Source organism: Typopeltis vanoorti, chromosome 1 (assembly GCF_054136105.1).
Source record: "Typopeltis vanoorti isolate ZY-2024b chromosome 1, IOZ_Tvanoo_1.0, whole genome shotgun sequence".
NCBI lineage: Eukaryota > Metazoa > Arthropoda > Arachnida > Uropygi > Thelyphonidae > Typopeltis > Typopeltis vanoorti.
The window spans coordinates 89,687,879-89,710,621 of record NC_143549.1 but is presented as its reverse complement, the minus strand read 5'-3'; the positions used below and the strand labels follow the sequence as shown (position 1 = coordinate 89,710,621).

At 35.7% G+C, this 22,743-nt stretch overlaps 1 protein-coding gene across 3 annotated transcripts in view; it reads left to right on the top strand.

Moving 5' to 3' along the window:
• Positions 1 to 22,743, top strand: part of LOC150110190 (nuclear pore complex protein Nup93-like) — a 314,507-nt gene that overhangs the window by 107,538 nt on the left and 184,226 nt on the right. For all 3 annotated transcript variants that reach the window (XM_090392052.1, XM_090392041.1, XM_090392034.1), the window contains exons 9-10: positions 3,555 to 3,694; positions 13,417 to 13,549. In XM_090392052.1, coding sequence (XP_090248178.1) covers positions 3,555 to 3,694; positions 13,417 to 13,549 — 273 coding nt within the window. The remainder of the gene's footprint in view (positions 1 to 3,554; positions 3,695 to 13,416; positions 13,550 to 22,743) is intronic.

Genomic DNA, 22,743 nt, shown 5'->3' with positions numbered 1-22,743 from the left:
TAGTTAATGTTGGAGTACCTGAGGACTCTACTTTGCTTTTGCACCTTCTTGTTCTTCTGTTCATAAATGGCCTATTACTGACCTTATCCATAATTTTGCTGAGGACAGCATACTCCATTCCTAATTTTCATTTGAAGAACCTTACAGTGCTCATATCCTGATTCTTCCACAATCAATGCTGTAAACACTGATATCCTTGCCAGATTTCAATGGGGTTAAGAACGTCATCATCAAATTCCTGCCATGTACCCTCAAGGGGTGTACAGGATATGATAGTACTACATGAAAAATTTACATCATTACTAACTTCCTTTAGCATATCAATTTTCATTTAGCATATCAATCCACCTACATCTTGGTCTTCCTCTGGGTTGTTTTCCTGCCAACTTGGCAGAGAACACTTGTTTTGCTAATCTTTCCTCACCCATTCTGTTTAAGTGACCATACCACCTGAGATTAGCTCTGCTAACACATTCCTGGATACTGACAATGTCAAGTTCTTTCCTAATATTCTCGTTTTTAATATGATATTGCCATTGATGCCATCTGTTCACTCCTCTAATCTTTCTCAGGACTCTCATATATGCGGTCTCTAGTCTTTGGTCAAGTGTTTTACTTCTGACCCAGCTCTCAGATCCATAAGTTAAAACGGGTTTGAACACTGTCTTGTATACAGCTAATTTAGTGTTCTGACTAATTTCTCTCTTATTCCATATGAATTTATTCAATTGACTTCCTACCATACCAGCTTTGTTGATTCTGTTGTCTATTTCCATATTTAATTTACCATCTTCACTAAAAATTGTGCCTAAGTAGCTGAAATGTTTTTTTGTTCCACAGGTTCTCCATTCACAACACAGTTGACATTTTCAATGATTCTGCCTATTTTCATTGTCTTTGTCTTTTTATTGCGAACCTTCATACCATATCTATTACAACAGTTATTGAATTTAGTCAGAGAATCTTGCAGAATTGTAGCGGATTTATTTAGAAGTATAACATCATCCACATAAAGCAAAGAGCTGACATTAACATCTCCAATTTTGATATTATGTTTAATACCACTTTCCTTCATAATGTGATCCATATAGATAATGAATAACAGAAGGGATAATGTACATCCTAGTCTCACACCAGATTTAACATTAAACCATCTTCATGTACCTCCTTCAATTCTAACTGCTGACTTACAACTCCAATAAAGACTAAGTATTGCTTGATATAATGCCCCATTGACACCATATAACTGTAGCGTATTGAATAGCTTCTTTGCACCTTGTCATATGCCTTTTCCATATTGACAAAACTTAAATACAGATCTTTGTTATATTCCCATGATTTCTCGACTATTTGTCGTAAAGTGAAGATCTGATCCTGACAGCCTCTATTTGACCTGAATCCAGCTTGTTCTTCACCAAGCTTTTCTTCCACAATTCTTCGCAACTGTTTCTCAAATATACTTGCATATATCTTACCAGGAACACTCAATAGGGATATACCTCTGTAATTCTCACATTCAGTTTTATTTTCCTTTTTATATATAGGTACTATGAGAGCTCTACTCCAATCATTGGGAATTCGTCCCTCTGTCCAGGCATTCTGAACTATGCAGTGCAGCCACTGTAAGACTTTTATACCACCATACTTCAGCATTTCTGGTTGAATATCATCTACTCCTGCTGCCTTTCCACATTTCAAGCCTTTGATGGCTTTTTCTACTTCAAGATATGTGCTCCTGACTGTATGGGTGTCGAGTGTTTTTTACCACTGTGCTTTCAATGCTTGTTTCATTTAGCAATTTTTCGAAGTAATTACTCCATACTTCAAGGATATCTTTTTCTCCAGTTTTCATGTCACCTTTATCATCTCTAACTCCTTTTACAACACTCTTTCCTCCATTTCTGAGCTTCTTCAACAACTTCCAGAATATCTTGCCACCTTCTTGATATTTATTTTCTATGTTCTTACCAAAGTCTTTCCATGACTTTTGTTTAGCTAATTTCACACAGTGTTTAGCTTTCTTACATTTATCTCTGTATTCTATAAGAACACAAGTAGACTTATTTGCCAGGAAATGTTTTGATATGCTTTCTTCTTTTCCTTCACTGCCTCTTTAACCTCTTGTTTCCACCATGGAGTTCTGATTTTTCTATCCTTGCATGTACCTCACCACTCACATGCCTCTCTGGCTGAATCAATTAGGCTTTTCCTCAAGGCTTGCCACTGAATCTCCAAGGTTTGGTTCCTGTTCTCAAACTCTTTCATTTTTCCTTCAATAATCTTCAATAATCTGGTGTCCTGCACCAGGGAGAAAACATCACTATCAACAATAACATAGTCAATGAGACTTTTCTTATTCCTTGCCTCTTCTCTCCATGAGAACAATAACAGTCTTGTCAAATTCAAGATATTCATGCTTTATTTTACACAAGAAAGACTGCATGTACTTCACCACCTCCTTCCCCAGCTATCCACAAAAGATCAGATATTGCTCCATATATTGACTTGAAACACCTGGCCTCTCTTAGCATAAGCATGTAATATTTATACCCTTCTCTGCATCCAGGAAACTAGGTATCCTTTACTGCTCAAGGCATTATTTTTCTCTTATAAAAGTCCTAACACTGTATAGATCCCAAATCTGCTTCACCTTAAAATACTGTTCTTACATATGAATTGGTGCACCAAAAAACCTCTCTAAAATGCTTAGATGTCCAGAAGGTGATCCAATTAATACCTGGTTGGCTGAGTGTTAGCGTATCCACTCTCCAGCCAAAAGACTGCGGGTTCGAATCCTGCTGTGGGCATGGTTGTTTGTGATTGTCTGTGAAAATACTGGTGGTGGTGTTGAGCAGTAGATGGTGTTGGTGTAAATGATGATGGTAGTTGCAGTTGATGGACTGAGTGGTGGAAACAGTGCTGTAGAGTAGGTGCCCTCCCTCCCTCGATGAGTCTTTGGACTCCCTGGAGGGATCGTAATAATAATAATAATAATTAAATGGTATCCCTTCTGTTAGAGACTGTCACTGTTTTATTGATGTACTGTTTCTTCCTTATGACTCTTCTATTTTCATGGGCACTATTCTGCTGAACTTGTTGAGATTTCTTCAAGATAATAAGCATAGAAGCTGCTGCTGGTCAACATTCATTCTTGAGCTCTAAGCATACCAAACCAACTTCTTATCCTATTCTCTCAATCCTTGTATTTCTGTGTTTTGAAATAGTCTTCATCATATTGTTTCCCTCAGGATTACAACTTCCAGCTATTTAAAAAAGAAAAACATAAATAAAATAAAAAAAATGTGTTATGGGTTTTGCAGCAACCTCTCGGATAGGGGATTGATATTAAAAAAAAAAAAAAGCGATTCTACAGATTTTATAGTTGAAGTTGTTATATTTGACAAAAATAATGGGCTGTATGTCTTATTCAGGTTATGCAGTATTCAGATAAATACAATAATTTATTTTTATTTTGTCAAGAAGCACTTGGTTTGTATATCACAGTATGATTTTAACTCGATGAATTTTTTTATTATTATTTTAATTTTATTTAGAATATACTTGATTTATGGGAAATGGTGAAATACATGACAGATATTCCTTTGAAGACTGCTACAGATATTCTTGCCTCTCGCTGTTCAGCAACTCTGCAAGCAGCATTTATTACTCAAGCACGGAAATACCTAGAGAAAAAGTATGGGTTATTTTTATATAAAACTTATAATAGTGTATTTAACATCTTTTTTGTCATAACCTTCCTTTTTTGTATTAGGCCTGTTGCAGCAAATTAACTTGGCTTTTTGGAAACCTGATTGTAACAGGTCATTTTTTTTTTCTTTTATTTAACATGAAAAACACAAGGAATAAGTAATATGTTTATTTAAAGCTCTATATTTCAGCCTGAATATTACAAGTCATCATCAGTGGTGACAATAGTTAATTACAAGATAAATGTGAACAGTGGATCGATTTGAAAAAGTAAAAGCTGAGGGAATGTTGCAATATTAATTATTCATTAGCTATTTAAAAAAAAAATAAAAAACTTTAGTGATGTCTGATTAGAATAAGACTCCCATATCTTAGATAGAGAGGGGCAGTCGTTCTGATTTAAGTTCAGATGGTGAAGTAATGCCTCAGTGCTTTCTTTACATAAATGTTCATTATACCGACATCAATGAAGTAAGTGTGTTTCAAACCATAGGATATTGTGGTTTGCATCTTTCCATGCGATGCAAAGCCAGATTTCTCGAATTTACTGTTGCTAATATAAGATTCTGATAATCTTATATTATACGAGTGATCTGGAAAATCATGGGGGAGACCTTCGTCCAGCAGTGGACAGAACCAGAAGATTGAAGAAGAAGAAGGATATAAGATTGGTGTTCTTATATTCTCTTTTCTACTGAGTTCTAGTTTGTCTGAAGTAAGAAGGATGACAGTTACAAGGAACTTAGTAGCTACAAGGGAGAGCCAGAGGAGACTGTTTATCTTTTGAAGATGGAAACCATGCTAATAATTTATTAATAGGAAGAAATGTAGCCACTAAATTGTATTTCTTAAGAATTCTGGAAATGGGTTCTGAGATGCCAGAAATGTAAGGGATTGGAACTTTATATTTGATCTAGGATTATAGGAATTAAAAAATTATTTAATTGTGGTCCTTTCTGAGAAGCCGAGTTTCATATATCATTTGATGTTTAAGAGTTCCTGCTATAATAGTTGATGTGTAGAACAAATAGTATGATCATGTGGTAATAAAGTTTTTATAATTCCAGTCTTCTGTTATGGATGGTGAGCCAATTGCTGTTGAATGTAACATCCTATGAAAGTTGGCTTTTGATAAATGGAGATAATTAATTACTTCCAATTACATCCAATTGGAAGTTAAAAAGGATAATTTGTCTTTTTTGTTATTTCTATAGCAAATTTAATTTGTGGATGTTGGCTGCTAGAGGGCCATAATGTGTGTATAGTGTTGGTAAGGAGCTCTAGAAAAGAAAAGTGTATTTTGAGTAATAATCGGCAATATTTCTTGAATTTTAATCTTGCACTATGTATTTTTGAGAAGAAGCATGTCTGCATGATTTATTAAATGGTTAGGTTTATTATTTATTAAACAGAATACAATGGCGGTACTCACGAGGTCAACTGTTCTTACATATAAATTGCCACAAAAATCAAGTAGCATTCATGAAATAGATTTTTCGAAATTGATTCGATGTCATGAGTGTAATATGTATGCATGGTGGAGTGTAAGGGATGTGTTTGTGGAGAGAATGGATGGGAGACAAGGGAAGGTATGGATTTGTAGGAAGTGCAATATGTTATTAGACCACAAGGCAATAAATGCAAAGCAGATTTGAAAAGATACAAATGCTTGCGAAACTGAGGTAGTGAAAGAATGCAAGAATGTATAAGCGAAAGCAAGAATGTGGAAGAGAGAGTAAGTGTTGAACGAAAGAATAGTATGACTGATGTAAATAATGAAGGAATGCAATGAGGGAGATAGCTCGGTTGCACGGAGTGATATATAGGGTGAAGCGGGAGCTGGAGCGAATGCAAAAAATCTCTGGTGAGCAAGTGAATCATCTGATAACAGAAGAATGAAGTGCGAGATAAGAAAAATGAGGGCTTGACCAAAAGAGAGAGAAAAATCAAGGAGTGAGTGTTGTATGGCGATTCACTCCTAAAATGTGTGATCGATGAGAGTTTGACAAAATTGTGCTTTCCTGGTGCAAAAATTAATGATGTTAGTGAGGCTATTAGAGCACAAAAGGTAGGGTAAAAGAAATGATCGTAGTAGCTGGAACGAATGATTTAAAAGGAGAAAAGTATGGCATGAAAGTGAGAGAGGACATGAAAGAATTACTGGAAGTAGCAAAAGAAAATAGTGAGAGAGTTAAGATAGTGAGTCTGTTGCTGTGGTATGACAGTAGAGCTGAGGAGGAGGACTAAAATAGCGAATGACTCGATGTGTAGGTTATGCAGGAGGAATGGCATGGAGTTTGTGGAGTGAGTTTCATGGGCGAAAGGACTCACACCAGAAGGATGGTTTGCATCTGAATGGATTTGGTGTTTGGAGACTGAAAAAAGTGTTGTTGAATGAAGTGAAAGTGGATATGCAGAATCAGAGAAATGAACTTTTTTTGTGGGAGGGGGGGGGGTAAGCTGTTAAGTGGATATGCAGACATCAGTGAGGCAGTTAAGTGTAAGAATGTATAATATGCCTAAGTTAGTACCACTGGTAACAAACCAGAATGGGATAGCTAGTATAAAACATGTGGCAGTGGGCCTAAGGAACTTTTGTACTTTATGTACACTAATGCCAGGGGCATTCAGAACAAGCAGGAGGAATTTATGGCATTAGTTGGCTCATCCCAGCCAAAGGTTGGCATTAGTGAGACATGGCTAACAGAAGATGATATAGTTAGTGGGATAGAATGTGAAGGGTATAGAGTGTTCAAGTAGGATAAAGAGAAAAGAATGGGGGGGGGGGGGTGTTAATGATGATAGCTGATGAACTGCAACCAAAGAGTATAGAAGTTCAACTGCACGACAGTGAAAATAGCACATTTGAGGCTATTTGGTGTGATATTGGGGCCAGCTGAACAAAATATACAGTTGGATACTGTTATAGACCGGGGGATGGAAAAGATGGAGATATGTATCTGCATATAGACTCAATAAGTGGAGAACGGATTATTATGGGGATTTCAATAGGAACATAGATTGAAAGGAGGAGAGGACACATGAGAGGGAGGAAATGGATTTTATGCAGCTATTAAGTGATAATTACCTGTGACAGCATGTAATGGCATATACTAAGGGGTTCAAGAATGCTCAATCTAGTAATTGCATCTGAAAATTTGTCTATAATGAATATAACCACATTGCCATCAATTGGTGAGAGTGATCCTATGGTCTTGATCTGGAAGGTGGCCAAATGTGTGGAATTTTCAGTTAAGATGGTGTATATGTGGAATTACAGGGCTGATAAGTATGATAAGCTTAGGAAATTGCTTGGATCGGTGCCATGGCATGTAAAACTGCAAGTGCTGCATGTTAATATTACATGGAAAGTGGTAGAGGAGGTAATGGCAGACTGCATACCTAGAGTCAGGAGAGTAAATCATGTGTGAATTAAATGGATGAATATCATCATCAAGCTAGAACTGCAAAAAAAATCAACAATTGTGCTGGGAATTTAAAGAGAAAGGTAACCTGCAGGCTCATGAACTAGTTACACTTCTAGCCTGTACAAAGCACAAGCCAGAAGTGTAACTAGCATGGTAAGAAAGGCAAAAGCAGATTATGGAAAGAAGTTAGCAATGCAGGCTAAAGAGAATCCCAAACAGTTCTTTCGACATGCTGCAAGTAAAAGAAAGAATGTATATGGCAGAATGATTTTAAGGAATGCCGATGTTGTTGTCTTGTCCTTTGAAAGAGTCTTATATGTTTCCATGTGCTCCTTGAACTGCTTTGGCTATGGCAATGATTTTGTTCATATAGAGCTGTTGTTCAGGATTAGGCTGTATTGCTTTGCCAGGCTGCTGTAATTGCTAGACAGGTAAAAATGTGAGTGGGTGTCAGTTCAGTATTAGGGCAGTTGTTGCAGTTTCTATATGTTCTCGTATCATCTGTATTGATTTTCATTCCTCTATAATGTCCTGTTCGTAGTCTTGCTATCGTGGTGGAGGTCTTTCTTTCAGCATTGATTTTGGGGAATTTGATATACCACTGATTTGTTCTTCATGCCAGTTTGCCTGTTTTGGACTGAGATAATCAAGTTTCCAAGAGACAAAAACTATGCTACCTCTGTATTATACTTGCTAACTCACTTTCATGTGAAAAGTCCTGATTCTTCTAGTCCTAGATGTATTTAAATCCAGGTCTTTCCAACCAGAGAGAATCATTGATGTCAACTGAGCTAGTCCCAACTTTTTTGTTGAGTAAATTAAAGTATGAAATATGGGGTAGCCTATAGCTCACGCACGTGCACACAGACAATGCAGAGTAAAGTGAAACTTAGAAGTCTAGAGTCCTAGCTAGGAAGAGTTCTAGTCAGAAACCTAGGTATCGTAGCCTGTGACTCTAAATATTTTAAATAAAAAAGAATTTAGACAGCGTATAGCCTTATGAACAAGCAGTCTTCTTTAGAGCAAGGTTCTCTACAAAATTCACATTGACACTATTACCTAAGTCAGTGTTTCCCAAACTTTTAAGCTTTTTTTATAACAATTTTTGGTTGTAAGCCTCCCCATTGTTTACATCTTCCTCGGTTGAAGTTTTCTGATGTGAACATTTTCTAACCATCTCTACTAGGTCATCCAGACATTTGTCTTCCTTCGTATGGATGCCACTGGGTGATTGTTTTTGTCCGTCACTTGTCTTCCGTGCAATATCTCCTGCCGGAAAAATAATCATAATTTAAAATTCTGAATATTTGTACGGATTGTTTGTTAGTATGTTTATTAGTTTTAGTTTCATAACACGCATTGTCAGCACTTGCAATGTGCCCGTTATTGAAATTGTTTTGTTCAAAAGCGACATGTAAAGCAGTTAAAAAAATTTATGTACTTACCGGATTTGAATAGTTGTGTTACTTTAAACAAATTTATTGTAGTTTAAAATATTAAGTTTTGTGTTTTTTCTGAAGACATCCTCGTTACGCTATTGTAATCAACGTGTCAACCATTATACCTAACTTCTTGCTTGCCAGTTTCATGGAGTGTGCATGCTCTCCGAGAAGTTTGATGTCTGATTGACAGCTGACAAGGAGAGCGTTCGGTATCAGGGTAATGGAGAGTAAACAAAAAGAGCATTCGGGAGGAAATTGGAACACAGACTGGCAGATGTTTAGATTCGAAGGAACTTAAGATTTTTATGTGACAGTCGGAGGAAAATTAATAGTATATTTCGAAAAAGGAATCGTGGAACTATGAAGTTTCAAAGTGGAATAAGTATTGATAAATAAAAGAAAATATTGCTATAGATGTTTTAAAAGGAATATTTGAGGAAACACTAATTTGAAGATTACTAGTAGATTCCGAAAAGGGGAATCATGGAACTGTGAATTTTAAAGTGAAAGAGTTAAGACTGTCAATAAGCATTAGTGAATAAAAGAGGTTGCTATTAACATTCTAAAGGAATGTTCGAGAAAACTCTGATTAGGAAGCTTCATCTGTATTAAGGATGCCGGATCTAACTATTATTTCTACTGAAAAGAAGATGATATTGAGTTGGTAAGAATTAATGTGTGCAACACGAGTGATGAGAAAGGATCCTATGAAAATGAAGGATAAAGTCATATATCTTCGGAAAAGGGCCTTAACAGACAGAGAAACTGGCTATGAACATTTTGTCATTGTGAAAACAGCGTTTAGTCTAGTCTTAAGTGCAAGTTTATTTTAAGAGGCCTTGGATCCAATTAAATTTGTAGTTATGTAATATTGTTTGAAGTGTATATATATATATTGTTTTTATTTTATTAAATATGTTTATTTTGTATTTTGGTCTTGAGTCAGTGATTTTTTTTGATTCTGAAAGCAATAATAAAAAAAGAGGTCATTGCACAAATCGGAGTGAACCCTTATTCAATAAATAAATAAATATATAGGTACACTCAGAAATAAAAAAAAAATAATTGTTGAACAGAGATCATCTCTATAAAGGGATTAAATAAATAAATACAATAATTTCCCTTTCATTATACACTGCCCATCTCCGTTGTAATTTTAAAATTACTTATCCTAGCCAACACTTGTTTCTTTTCTTATATCTTTATTCTTTATTTTGTCTTGCATTCTGATATTTAGATTGTTCTCTCCCCATTCTGTACTCATTTTTTCTCATTCTGTCCAGTATTTGGTTATTGGCTGCCTCTGATCTCGTATGTCATAACTGGGATAATGCACTGGTTGAAAATTTGACTCTGTTTTTTGGTTTTATTTCACAGCACAAGAATTTTTTCTGTTTACCAAAAGCATCCAGCCTGGCTGATTCTTTTTATTTCTTCATGAATGCTCCTTTTTCATAACGTAAAAGTTTCAAGGTATACATATTCTTGTGCACTTGCTCTGTTTTTTTATTTCTATCATTTGTTTTTCTGTTATCTGGTTTCCTTCAATGTTTGTCATTTTATTTATTTTTTCATAGTTTATATATAATCCTACTTTATTTGATACCAGGGGTTTTTTGGCCCCCCCCCCCCCCGGAGTTCCAGACTGGTAGGTCAGTTCTCCTTGAATTCTGATGACTCGAATTTTGAAGACGCGAAAGGGGGTTCTGCCCCCTGGCGCCTATGGCGCCCAACCCCTGAGTTCCAGACTGGTAGGTTGGTTCTCCTTGAATTCTGATGACTGATGACTCATATTTTGAAGACTCGAAAGGGGGTTCTACCTACGGCGCCCCAACCCCCAAGTTGCGAACTGGTAGGCCAGTTCTCCTTGAATTTTGAAGACTCGAAAGGGGGGTTCTACCCCCCCCCCCCCCCCCCAAGTTCCGGACTGATAGGCCGGTTCTCCTTGAATTTTGAAGACTCGGTAGCCCCTGAGTTTTAAAACGTTTCGAATAACTTGACAAAAATGACACAAAAACGTTACAAAAAAAGGCTTATCATTTTATATTATAGAGTAGATGTTATTTAATTCATTCATTTCTTCTAGTTCTTTTTTGTTTGCTATTGCTACAGTATCATCATGTTGTAAATGATATTGCCATCGATATTAATCCCTTTGCCACTCCAATTTAGTTCACTCAGGGCATGTTCTAATACTGCATTGCATAATTTGGGCGAAATCATATCTACTTGGTGTACCTTTATTTGAAATGAGCTACTGCATTAATATTAAAGGATAGCAGTTGTTTTTTTCATATTTTATAAGCTGTATATAATTTTGGATTACTCGATGTTTCTTCATTGCTATTAGATTGCTTGTTTTACAACTGAATCAAAGGCTTCTTTTATAGTCTATAAAACCAAAGTACAATGGTAAGTTGTATTCTCTGCATTTTTTTCTTAGCTGATTCAGTGTTTCCCAAATGGTCAATTGTGTTAAACACCTTTCTGAATCCAGCCAGTTCATTAGGCTGAGCTTCATCCAGTAATTTCATGATTCTGTCTTATTTTTATAAACAGTTTATATGCTTGTGACAGCAAGCTTATAGGTCTGTAATTTTTTTTATCCTTTTCTTATTATCCTTTTTGAATGAGAGTATCATAATACTATCTAATTTGGTAGAGCTGTATTTATTTATTATTAATCTTTCTATTCCAAGATGACTGCCACTGGGATAGCGGTGCATGTCTAATAATCAGTGTATGGTACATGTGAGAGAATAGACTTTTGAGAAATGAGCTGACCTTGTTGCATTATCAGCAGCCTCGTTTCCCTTAATCACAACATGGCTTGGAATCCAACAGAAGCATACATCTAGATGTAGCTTCCATAATTAAAGGAAGGTGTACTGCTGGGTTCAAGAGAGCACTGGATGTTTTTGTAGCTCTGACTTTTTATTGCCTGAAGAGAACTTTGTGAATCTGAATATATTATCACCTGTGGTAGAAATGCAGTCGATGTATTTTAGTGCAAGCTCTATTGCATGCAGCTTGGCTGTAAAGCAAATTGGTGACATGAGGTGGTTTGGTAGGGATTTTAATTTCATTGCATATAAAAGACAGCTGTTGATGTTAAGAAAATTTGAAGACAGTGACAAAGATAATAATAATGGTAAATGCCTGCTGGATTTCTGTTCAGGACACCTAGCCATCACTGACATCATCTTTCAACATAAAGACTTGCACAAATTCGTAAATTTGCGAAAAATCTATAACAAATTTGGTATGAAAATTAGCAGTTATGAGGGATTCCCGGAAAGTTCTGATAAATACCTAGAACAAAATGATATTAAAGCAACTGATATAACCACAAGAAAGAACATACTAGAGGCAGAGTTATGAAGGTAACTTATGTTCTTATACCCTTGTATGTTTTCTTTCTTGTGGTTATATCAGTTGCTTTAATGTCATTTTTGTTCTAGGTGTTTATCAGAACTTTCCAGCCCCCCCCCCCCCCTTCATGAAAAACCAAACTATGAAAATAGCAGAAACAGGGAAAACTTCTCCTTCATTTTCTAGAGAACCAATAGAACAGGTAAAATATTTTATCTAAATTTAGACAAATTTTAGTGAAGATGATAAATTAAATATAGAAATAGATAATGGAATAAAAGCTAGATTTACCTATTCCGTTGTCTTTTTGTCTTAAATGTATTTAACTGGGGGAACCAGTTAAATACATTTAACTGGTTCCCCCAGTTAAATGTATTTAACTCACCACTAGTCATATCTTTCCGGCGCCGGCTGCATTCGCCAGTGTCGCACATGCTGTGAACAAGCACTGATGTGTTTCGTGCGGTCTCCATTCATACACGATTTTTATAGTCTACAAACCTTGCGATTGTTTAATGTTATTCTCTTGATAAAAATTTTATCACATAAAAAATAATAATGTCGTCCAAAGGAAGCAAGTCCGATTATTCTACAGCTAGCAAGAAAAGAAAAACATTGACATTGGAAACAAAACTCAACATTATTAAGGATTTTGAAGGCGGAATGAAAATTTGTGAGCTAGCAAAGAAGTTTGATCTACAGGAATCCACAGCAAGAACAATCATAAAAGAAAGGTTTACAGATTTTGGAGGACATAGATTCTAACGAGGAATGAATTGTAGCCACAAGGTAAAGAATAAAAAAATCATTAGCTTGCTATGAAGAAATTTTGCATGACAAGAAAAAGACATTATGCCGACAGACAAATCTATTAGATTTTATGAAACCATTGACATCGAAATAACTTTCTTTTTTTTTATGTAAGAAAAACTACAATTATGATTATATTTCTTAAAAAAGATAGGTGTTTTTGTAAACCTTTGGTTCCAATTAACTAATATTTTGTATGTTTGTATGCAAAATTATACCCGAGTTATGCAAATTCGACTTAGGCGCTTTTTGTTGGTCCCACCTACCGCATAACTTCGGGGTATGACTGTATATTAGAAAGGAACTTGGTATTGTCAGCATTCTTGAATGTGTGAGCAGATCTAATCCAAGATGGTATAGTCACTTAAGCAGAAAAGAAAAGGTTAGCCAAACAGCAATTTGATCCCAAGATTAACAGGCAAAAGTCCCAGAGAAAGACCAAGATCTATAGAATGTATGTGCATTATTAGCATTCTTAAATTCATTTAACAGTGTAACAGTATTGTAACTAAATTAAAAGATAGTTTAAAAAATAGTTTATTACATTTAAAAACACAACCAACTAACTTGAATTCTTACAATCATTAAACCTTTTTTTGGTTGTTAAGCAGTTTTAAATAATAATGCTTATCACTTTCTTTCTTGCTTGTTTTTAGGTATCTTCAGTACATTCAGGCTATCGTATATGGAAATCTTCATCAGGCTAAGCTAGGTGGTATTCCTGGAACTTACTTCTTAGTTCGCAGTTTTTTGAATATTCATCTTCCAGTAGCTCCTCCTGGATTAGAGGTATAACTTTTTGATAGAATCAAACTAAACCAGATTGATAATTTCTAATTGAGAAATGCCATCAAATTGCTTATATTCGCTCTCAGGGATAGTGCACATAGGATATTATGATAGTACTACATGAAAGTTTACATCATTACTAATTTCCCACTGACAGTTTAACTTCAAATTAATCTGTTACTTGTCACTCTAGTTTTGTTGGATCTTATATTTTAGTCATTTAAGGTACTTCTTACTGAGTCAGTCTAACTACATCTAGACTTGGCAAAAAAAAAAACAAAAAAAAAACACTTTCTCCTCCCATTCTATAAACGACCATACCATATGAGATTTGCTCTCTTCACACATTCTGAAGTGCTAAGAATGTCAAGTTCCTTCTTAATCTTCTAGTTTTCCATATAATTCTTCCATCTTATCAATCATCTAACCTTCTCAGAACTATCATATCTGTGGTCAGTCTTTAATCAAGTGTTCTATTTCTAACCCAGCTCTCAGATCTGTAAGTTAAAATTGGTTTGAACACTGTTGTATACAGTGAGTTTAATGTTTGACTAATTTTACTCTTATTCCATATAAATTTGTTCATTTGGCTTTGTACTGTACCAACTTTGCTAATTCAGTTGTCTAATGCCATATTTATTTTAAATTTTGTCTAAATAGTAGCTGAAAAGTTTTACTTCTTCTATAGGTTCATCATTCAGGATGCAGTTTGTTTTTGATGTTTTGCTATTTTTTTGCTAATTTTCTTACCAAATTTATTATAGCAGTTATTCAATTTAGTTATGGAATCTGCAGACACAGTTGTATTGGATTTATTTAGGAATATAACATCATTTGTATAAATTAAGAGTTGAGATTAGCATCTCCAATTTTGATATAAGGTTTAATGTTGCTGTTCTTCATAATGTGATCTGCATAGATGATGAATAGGAGTGGAGATAATGTGCATCCTTCTCTCACACTTGAATTAATATTTAAACATTTTCTTGTACTGCCTTCAAATCTGTCTATTGATGTATAAATGAAGTGTAGTCTTATGTATTGCTTGATAAGGGTTGTTTAACCATAGAACTGTAGCTGTTTGGTACAGCTTATCTCTTTGCATCTTGCTATATACCTTTTTTCACATCTACAGAACTTAAATAAAGATCCTTGTTGTATTCCCATGATTTCTCAACTATACATCTTCATCTGAAAATCTCATCCCGGCAACTTCTATTTGGCTTGAATAGCTTTCTTCTTCAAGTTTCCCCTTCCATAATTTTTCTTAGCCATTTCTCAAATATGTTTGCATAAATCTTACTTGGAACATTGAGTGGGATATTCAACTCTGTAATTTTCACCGTGAGAGCTCTACTCCAATCTAGACTTTCATAGTGCCTATCTATAAGTGGCTGCACTGTGTAATTCAGAAGGTTGAATTCTACATGAATTGTGCGGTGTAGCTGCTATAAAATTTGCACATATATACATGAGTAAAAGCAGCTGAATAAAAGTCATAGGAAGATTTTCAATTGAATATAGAAAACAAATATGTTTTGGAGGCTATTAAAAAAAGATTAAGAATGGAGGGAAGAGTATTACCAAAAAATTACCTAAAATTGATTTAAAAATGGAAGAAAAAAAGGATATTCTGTATGTCTGGAGTAATTAATTTGAAAAATTATTAAAAGGGTATAAAATGATAGAATAGTGATAGGAAATGTGCTTATCTAATGTAATATAGAGTGCATTTTAATGTTTGAGGTTAAAATTTTTTGTTTGAGGGTATATCTTTCCCTTTCAAGAACATTCTCACAATGGTAAGCAGTACCACTTTCACACCAGATCAAGTGCCATCTAGAATTGGAGGAAAGACTAAAACAGTCATCTGTAAACAGTACATTAGCCCATTGGTGTCTTGTCCAATGTTTATGGATGCAACACCACTGAAAATATAGGCCTATTTGTCACAGAAGTCTTGCCATAGTTTGAGATATCTGCTAACCTGTGCATGAATGGAGCTGACTTGCAAGGTAACCTGCTGTTGTGCATTGATTACGGTTTGCTGTTGTAACCAAAAATCTGTGTACATGCTCCATGGTAGACCTAGTGCAACCTCTTATTAAATATCTGGAACACGTTCCATTGGTTTTGAAATGCTGCCCAGAGCCTGGATAAAATGTGTGAGATTCCGAACTTCTGCGGCCTTCTTCAAGCTTTCTAATAATTCTTCCTTGCATGAAATCATCTAGATGATGTCTTTGAGACATTACAAGACATTCAAATTTTCAATTTTATTTTCATGAAAAGAGCTTCCTTCACGGTTTGTTTAGCCTGACCTTTTGCCTTTCATCCTGCTGAGTTCTTCCATGTCACTCCTTTGCTTGCGATTTGAAAATTTGAATGTATACCCACTATCTATCCCTGTCAAGAACATTCTCGCGATGGTAAGCATTATCTCTTTCACATGAGATCAAGTGTCATCTAGAATCTGAGGAAAGACTAAAAATGACTCATCTGTAAAGAGTGCATTAGCCCATTGGGGGCTTGGCCAATTTTTATGGATACAACATCACATGAAAATGTGCCCTATGATGCATATATATAGGCCTGATCTATCTGTACTTGGCCTACTTGTCTTGCCACAGTTTGTCAAGGTATTCGCATACCTGAGCTTGAATGGAGCTGACTTGCAAACTGACCTTGCAAAATAATCTCATTTGTTTTTTGCAACATATGCTTTTTCACAAATTTTCTTGGTCTCTTCTGAAGCATGTTTGCATAAATATCACCCTGAAACATCCACTACAAAAATTTCACAGTAACTGTCATTGTTTTATTCCCATTTTTATAGAAAAGTAGATACCATGAGATCTACTCTAGTCATCTGGAATTCGTCTTCGGAATTATGTGAGAGAATGATTTTCTGCCGTGGTGCATCAATTATGTTTTGCTGTTATAACCAAAAATCTGTCTTCATATAGATTTTTGAGACATTACAAGATATCCAAGTTTGTAACTTTATTCCTTAATGGAAAGAGTTTCTTCAAACACAATTCACATCCTTTTGCCTCTTATCCTGTTGAGTGTTACCACATGATCCCTTTGCACACGATTCAAAAATTTGAATGTGTACCCACTTTCTAATCGAAATCATCAGTTATACAGATTGCCACAAGCTGATTCATATGAATGTGTGGTTGTAATATTCAGAAATAATGTTCATCATGTGCACAAATTCACATGGAGAGAAGAGGCAAGGAATAAAAGTCTCATTGACTATGTTATTGTTGATAGTGATGTTTTTCTCCCTGGTGCAGGACACCAGAGTGTACAGAGGATTTGAAATTGGAAGTGATCACTATTTAGTCTTGAGCAGGATAAAATTGAATTTCATATTGAAAAGAATAACATGTAAGAAAGTTTTAAAGCGAATAAAAGTTGAGCAGCTCTCAGATGTGAACTGTAGACTAAAATACACAAAGATTATTGAAGAACAAATGAAAGAGTTTGAGAACAGAAATCAAACCTTGGAGATTCAGTGGCAAGTCTTGAAGAAAGCCCTGATTGATTCAGCTAGAGAGGCATGTGGTGAAGTTGTCTGCAAGGATAGAAAAATTAGAACTCCATGGTGGACACAAGAAGTTAAAGAGGCAGTGAAGGAAAAGAAGAAAGCATATCAAAAGTTCCTGGCAATAAGTCAGCTTGTGCTCTTAGAGAATACAGAGACAAATGCAAGAATGCTAAACACTGTGTAAAACTAGCTAAACAAAAGTCATGGGGGGACTTTGGCAAGAATATAGAAAATAAATATCAAGAGGGTGGCAAAATATTCTGGAGGTTGTTGAAGCTTAGGAACGGAGGAAAGAGTGCTGTAAAAGGAGTATGAGATGATAAAGGTGACATGAAAACTGGAGAAAAAGATATCCTTGAAATATGGCGTAATTTCTTTGAAAAATTGCTAAATGAAATAAGCAGCGATGACAGCACAGTGGTAAAAAACACTCACCGGATATGTAGTCAGGTATATATATATATACCCATACTTGAAGTATAAAAAGCCTGAAATGTAGAAACGTAACAGGAGTAGATGATATTCAACCAGAAATGCTCAAGTATGGAGGTATAAAAGTGGTACAGTGGCTGCACTGCATAGTTCAGAAGGCCTGGACAGAGCAACGAATCCCAGATAATTGGAGTAGAGCTCTCATAATACCCATTGTTATGTCCCTAACTTATCTTACGATTTTATTTGTCTTACAAATTGCCTTCGTCTATATTCTCCTAACTTCTACTTTCAAGACATCACCAAAATTTCTACCAATATCTGAGCTATTGTTCCCGTAGTATCCCTAGTATTTGTATTTTAACTGCGACCTTTGGGATATTTAGTTTAAGATATTGTATACATAAACAGAGAAAAGGAACTCAAATATCTGAAAGTGTAACTATTGCAGTCGTGACACTATTTCTTGTTACGCAACATTAATTCTTTAAACTTCCCGTTTCTTAACATTAATTCCCCGCGTGATTAGGCTCGAATGTTTCTAAGCGGTGCATTGGATTAGCGATATCAGACAACTTTTTTTATCATTAAACAAAAGGTTTATTATTTCTCTAAACATGGTACATATCAAAATACTCAACTAAATTACTTTCACACTAAAATTAGCTTAATACAAGTAGATGAGCTATGATTCGACAAAAGTTACTACGATCATGCCGCCACAAAATTTCATACAAAACATGAATTCACATAACATGGACAAATCAGATTACCACACACTATTAGATTATTCAACTTCAAGTACATTAACAAAACCATTTACTTCATTAACACACAACTATGTCGTTAACTTTCCTTTTACAATGTAGTAGGCACTCAAGATTCTTAGGATAATTAATTATTCACAAATTATCAACACTAGCTAGCTTACTTTTAACACTCTCTATCAAATTCTAAAGTCTTATTATAATTTCTCCCTAATCACTTTAACAGTTCCGTATTATGACAATGGTACCTATCACAAACAACTTCTAGTTAACATAAGACAAAATTCACAATACCTTTCTTTAGCTTCACTTACGGGCCTTTACCTTCTACTGAACGAACTTGCATGCATACCTTCTTGCAATTCAGGGCTATATAAACATCTGCGCCGTCGGCTGTACTATCTGAAACGAGGACATTGATATTTTCACAGCTTCCTATGACTCTATGGTATATTTCGCTTTCTACATAGGAATACGGGAACAGGTTTCCCGCTCACCTTCGATTCCTTGTTGCGGCAAGAGGATATAAGCCATATCTCCCCACTCAGGAACTCCGTGAAATCCACTCGAAAACCAAACTAAAACCACCGCGACTATCCAAACGTTTCTTTTCCTCTGGCAAAAGGCAAAAAGGCCTCAAGCCTCCTTGACTATCTAAACGTCTTCTCCTAAACCCAAAAGAGCCTACTCTTCGAAAAAAAAGCCTCGAGGGGGGGGGGAGGTTACCAACCCTTTTATAGCTGCTCCCCTAACGGCGCCCTTTCTTACTTCTTTTTCCCACCTCCTACTTGTTTTCCGTCTGTCTACCAATTGGGTAGCATTTGGCCTCCATACGTCATTTTGATCGGCAACTCGTAACGAAGTTTCTATCCGGGTATAGGCCCTAAGCGATATTCCGTTATTTCTCTTGTTAGCCTCTATCTTAACCCCCTTTCAAATCTTTTCTCAGAATTCTACTTAATGCTTAATCTGTAGCCTCTTACATAGCGTATTTCATGACTCATTCTTTTATACTTATGCACTTAACTCTTTCATTCTTAATCGCATTACTATATTAATTCTTAGTTAGCTACTTATTTAATACAAATTCCTTGTTTAGTCATAATACATTCTTTTCTTTTGTTATCTTAACTAAACAATAGACCTTTACATTTTACTCAATTTAAACTGGATGCAAGAATATTTTATTAATTAAATTATCCTTTTTATGCAGGGGTTTTTATTTATGTTATTTACTTTTCATGTTACACCGTGATAACTGAGAATGTTATATTCTCAGGATATCAGGTGTAACACCATATATAAAAAAGGGAAATAAAACTGAATGTGAGAATTACAGAGGTATTTCCTAACTGAGTGTTCCTGGCAAGATCTATGCAAGTATACTTGAGAAACGGGTGAGAAGAATTGTTTAAGAAAAGCTTGGTGAAGAACAAGCTGGATTCAGGCCAAATAGAGGCTGTCAGGATCAGATCTTCACTTTAAGACAAATAGTGGAGAAATCATGGGAATATAACAAAGATCCGTATTTAAGTTTTGTCGATTTGGAAAAGGCATATGACAAGGTGCCAAGAGAGAAGCTATTCAATATGCTACAGTTATATGGTGTCAGTGGAGCATTATATCAAGCAATACTTAGTATATAGTTATTCCTATATAGTTTATTTGAGTTGTAAGTAAGCAGTTAGAATTGAAGGAAGTACAAGAAGATGGTTTAATGTTAAATCTGGTGTGAGACAAGGATGTACACTATCCCCTCTGTTATTCATTATCTATATGGATCACATTATGAAGGAAAGTGGTATTAAATATGATATCAAAATTGGAGATGTTAATGTCAGTTCTTCGCTGTATGCGGATGATGTTATACTTCTAAATAAATCCGCTACAAGTCTGCAAGATTCTCTGACTAAATTGAATAACTGTTATAATAGATATGGTATGAAGGTCAGCAATAAAAAGACAAAAACAATGAAAATAGGCAGAATCATTGAAAATGTCAACTATGTTGTGAATGGAACAAGAAACATTTCAGCTACTTAGACATGATTTTTAGTGAAGATGGTAAATTAAATATAGAAATAGACAACAGAATCAGCAAAGCTAGTATGGTGGGAAGTCAATTGAATAAATTCATATGGAATAAGAGAGATATTAGTCAGAACACTAAATTAGCTGTATACAAGACAGTGTTCAAACCAGTTTTAACTTATGGATCTGAGCACTGGGTCAGAAGTTAAACACTTGACCAAAGACTAGACACCGCAGATATGAGAGTCCTGAGAAAGATTATAGGCATGAACAGATGGTATCAATAGCAATATCATATTAAAAACAAGGATATTAGGAAAGAACTTGATATTGTCGGCATCCAGGAATGCATTAGCAGAGCTAATCTCAACAGAATGGGCGAAGAAAGATTAGCAAAACAAGTGTTCTCTGCCAGGTTGGCAGCAAAATGACCCAGAGGAAGACCAAGATATAGGTGGATTGATACGGTACAAAGTGCCTTAGACAATAGAAATATAAGATCTGATAATGTTGGAGTCTTGACAAGTAACAGACTGATTTGGTGGAAAATTGTAGATAGGAAGTTAGTAATGATGTAATTTTTTTCATGTAGTACTATCATATCCTGTACACCCCTTGAGGGTACATTGCAGGAATTTGATGATGTATTTTGCTTGGAACACATTCACAATCGTCACCCACAACACACTAGCAACCTATTTCACTCATTTATTACTCTCCAAGCAAAAAATCTAGTCATGACATTTGCTAACTACACTCTTGCTCGGTTTCCAAGGATTGTCCCTAATTCTCCCACCACCACCAGTCCTGTTCTGAAAAATTTCCTCTGTATTAATCTTTTAAAAACCCTACAGTTTGTATCTATGTCTCATTCACATCACCCCCTTTTTTGCCTGTCAACCAATTTCTGTAACCCAGAGATCTTCAATTTGTCCTCAAGATTTATTCCATTGACTTGATACCATCTTGGTCACTCGCATATGGATCCTCTCCACCTCTTCCTCATCCCCAAGAAACCCAGGAGTAGTCAAGATGAAGTCTTACCAAGGTTCTATAAAGAGGCTGTTGTGTCCTGAAAAGGCTAAGAAATGTTTATTATAAAATATTCAGGTCACAACTTTAATACAACTTAGGCAGAGAATATGGAACGTTGGCAACAGAATAAGTGTAAGCTCTTTGTAAATGCAAATCAATTTAAAATTTAGGAATAGTATAAAATTGTATAAAGAGCTGTTAAAAATAATCTGTATTAAGTGAGGGCCAGATGTAGAGATCAATGTAAGCTGCAAATCCACTTAAGAACCCCGTCTCTTGTACTAAATTAGCTAAGCCTGTGAGTCAGGGTTCAAGGGTCACCTTTGCCGTCCTGTATTATGCATAAGAAGGGAGGGAAAGAAGTACTGGAAAGAAAAACCAAAGCGCCTTCCAGGAAGAGAAATCAGGTACACGTGCGACTAAATAGAGGGAGCTAAGGAGATTGACGTAAACATACGTGATCGCGTTGGCACGCATCGCGAAGATCAAGAAATACCGAGAGGAGAAAATTAAACAAAAAGGCCATGCAAGCACCATTCCCGGCTTTTTTATTTGGATTCCTGGTTCCAGATCTTGCGAACAGTGGTTGAGCTTGCCGTCGGAGAAGTTCCTGGATAGTCGTGGAAGGCATTTGGTTCATCTGTCGCAGCGTTAGGAATGGGCCAAGCTATATCCTTGGACTAGGATAGCTGTGCGTTGTCATGCGACGGAGGAACCAAATGGATGCCGCCCGGTCAAGGCGACGTTACCGTGTCATGTCACCTCCAATCTTTCCCGCTGAGACTCCACTTGTACAGTCCGACTGGAGATATCCTCATAAGAAGCTAAAATAGACGGTCTTGATGACCAGACAAGGCTGGAAGAAGGTCAAGAAAATCAAGATCAGAGACGGTAAGGTAGACCTTTGAATTCCTATTTCCAGTTATAGAAGAGTGTGATCCCCTAAGAGAGTATTTTGTAATGGACTAAAATTAAAGAACTGTAAGAATAGCCTATGACTTAGTACGGGTCAAGATTGTGTTAAGATTTGTTTGCCCTACGAGGCCGAGAATATCTCTGAACGAGCTAAACTTAATGTATGGAGTGTGTTATTGTGTTAATTTATGACCACGTGTATTAGGATGGTGTGATATTAGCCTATGAATTTATGCTGAAGATGTTTGTAATAGTGGTCAATGCAAGTTTGTATGTGTGTCTGTATTGAATTTTGAGCCTTTGATTTACCTTGAGAGCATTCCTAATAATATGTCTATAATGTATATTTGCATAATTCCTCAAGCTTATTGAAATGTTTCATTCAAGTACCTGCCTGATCTGCCTTTGTCTTGTGAATTCAAAACTACCGCTCATAAAATACTAACGAACTAAGCAGG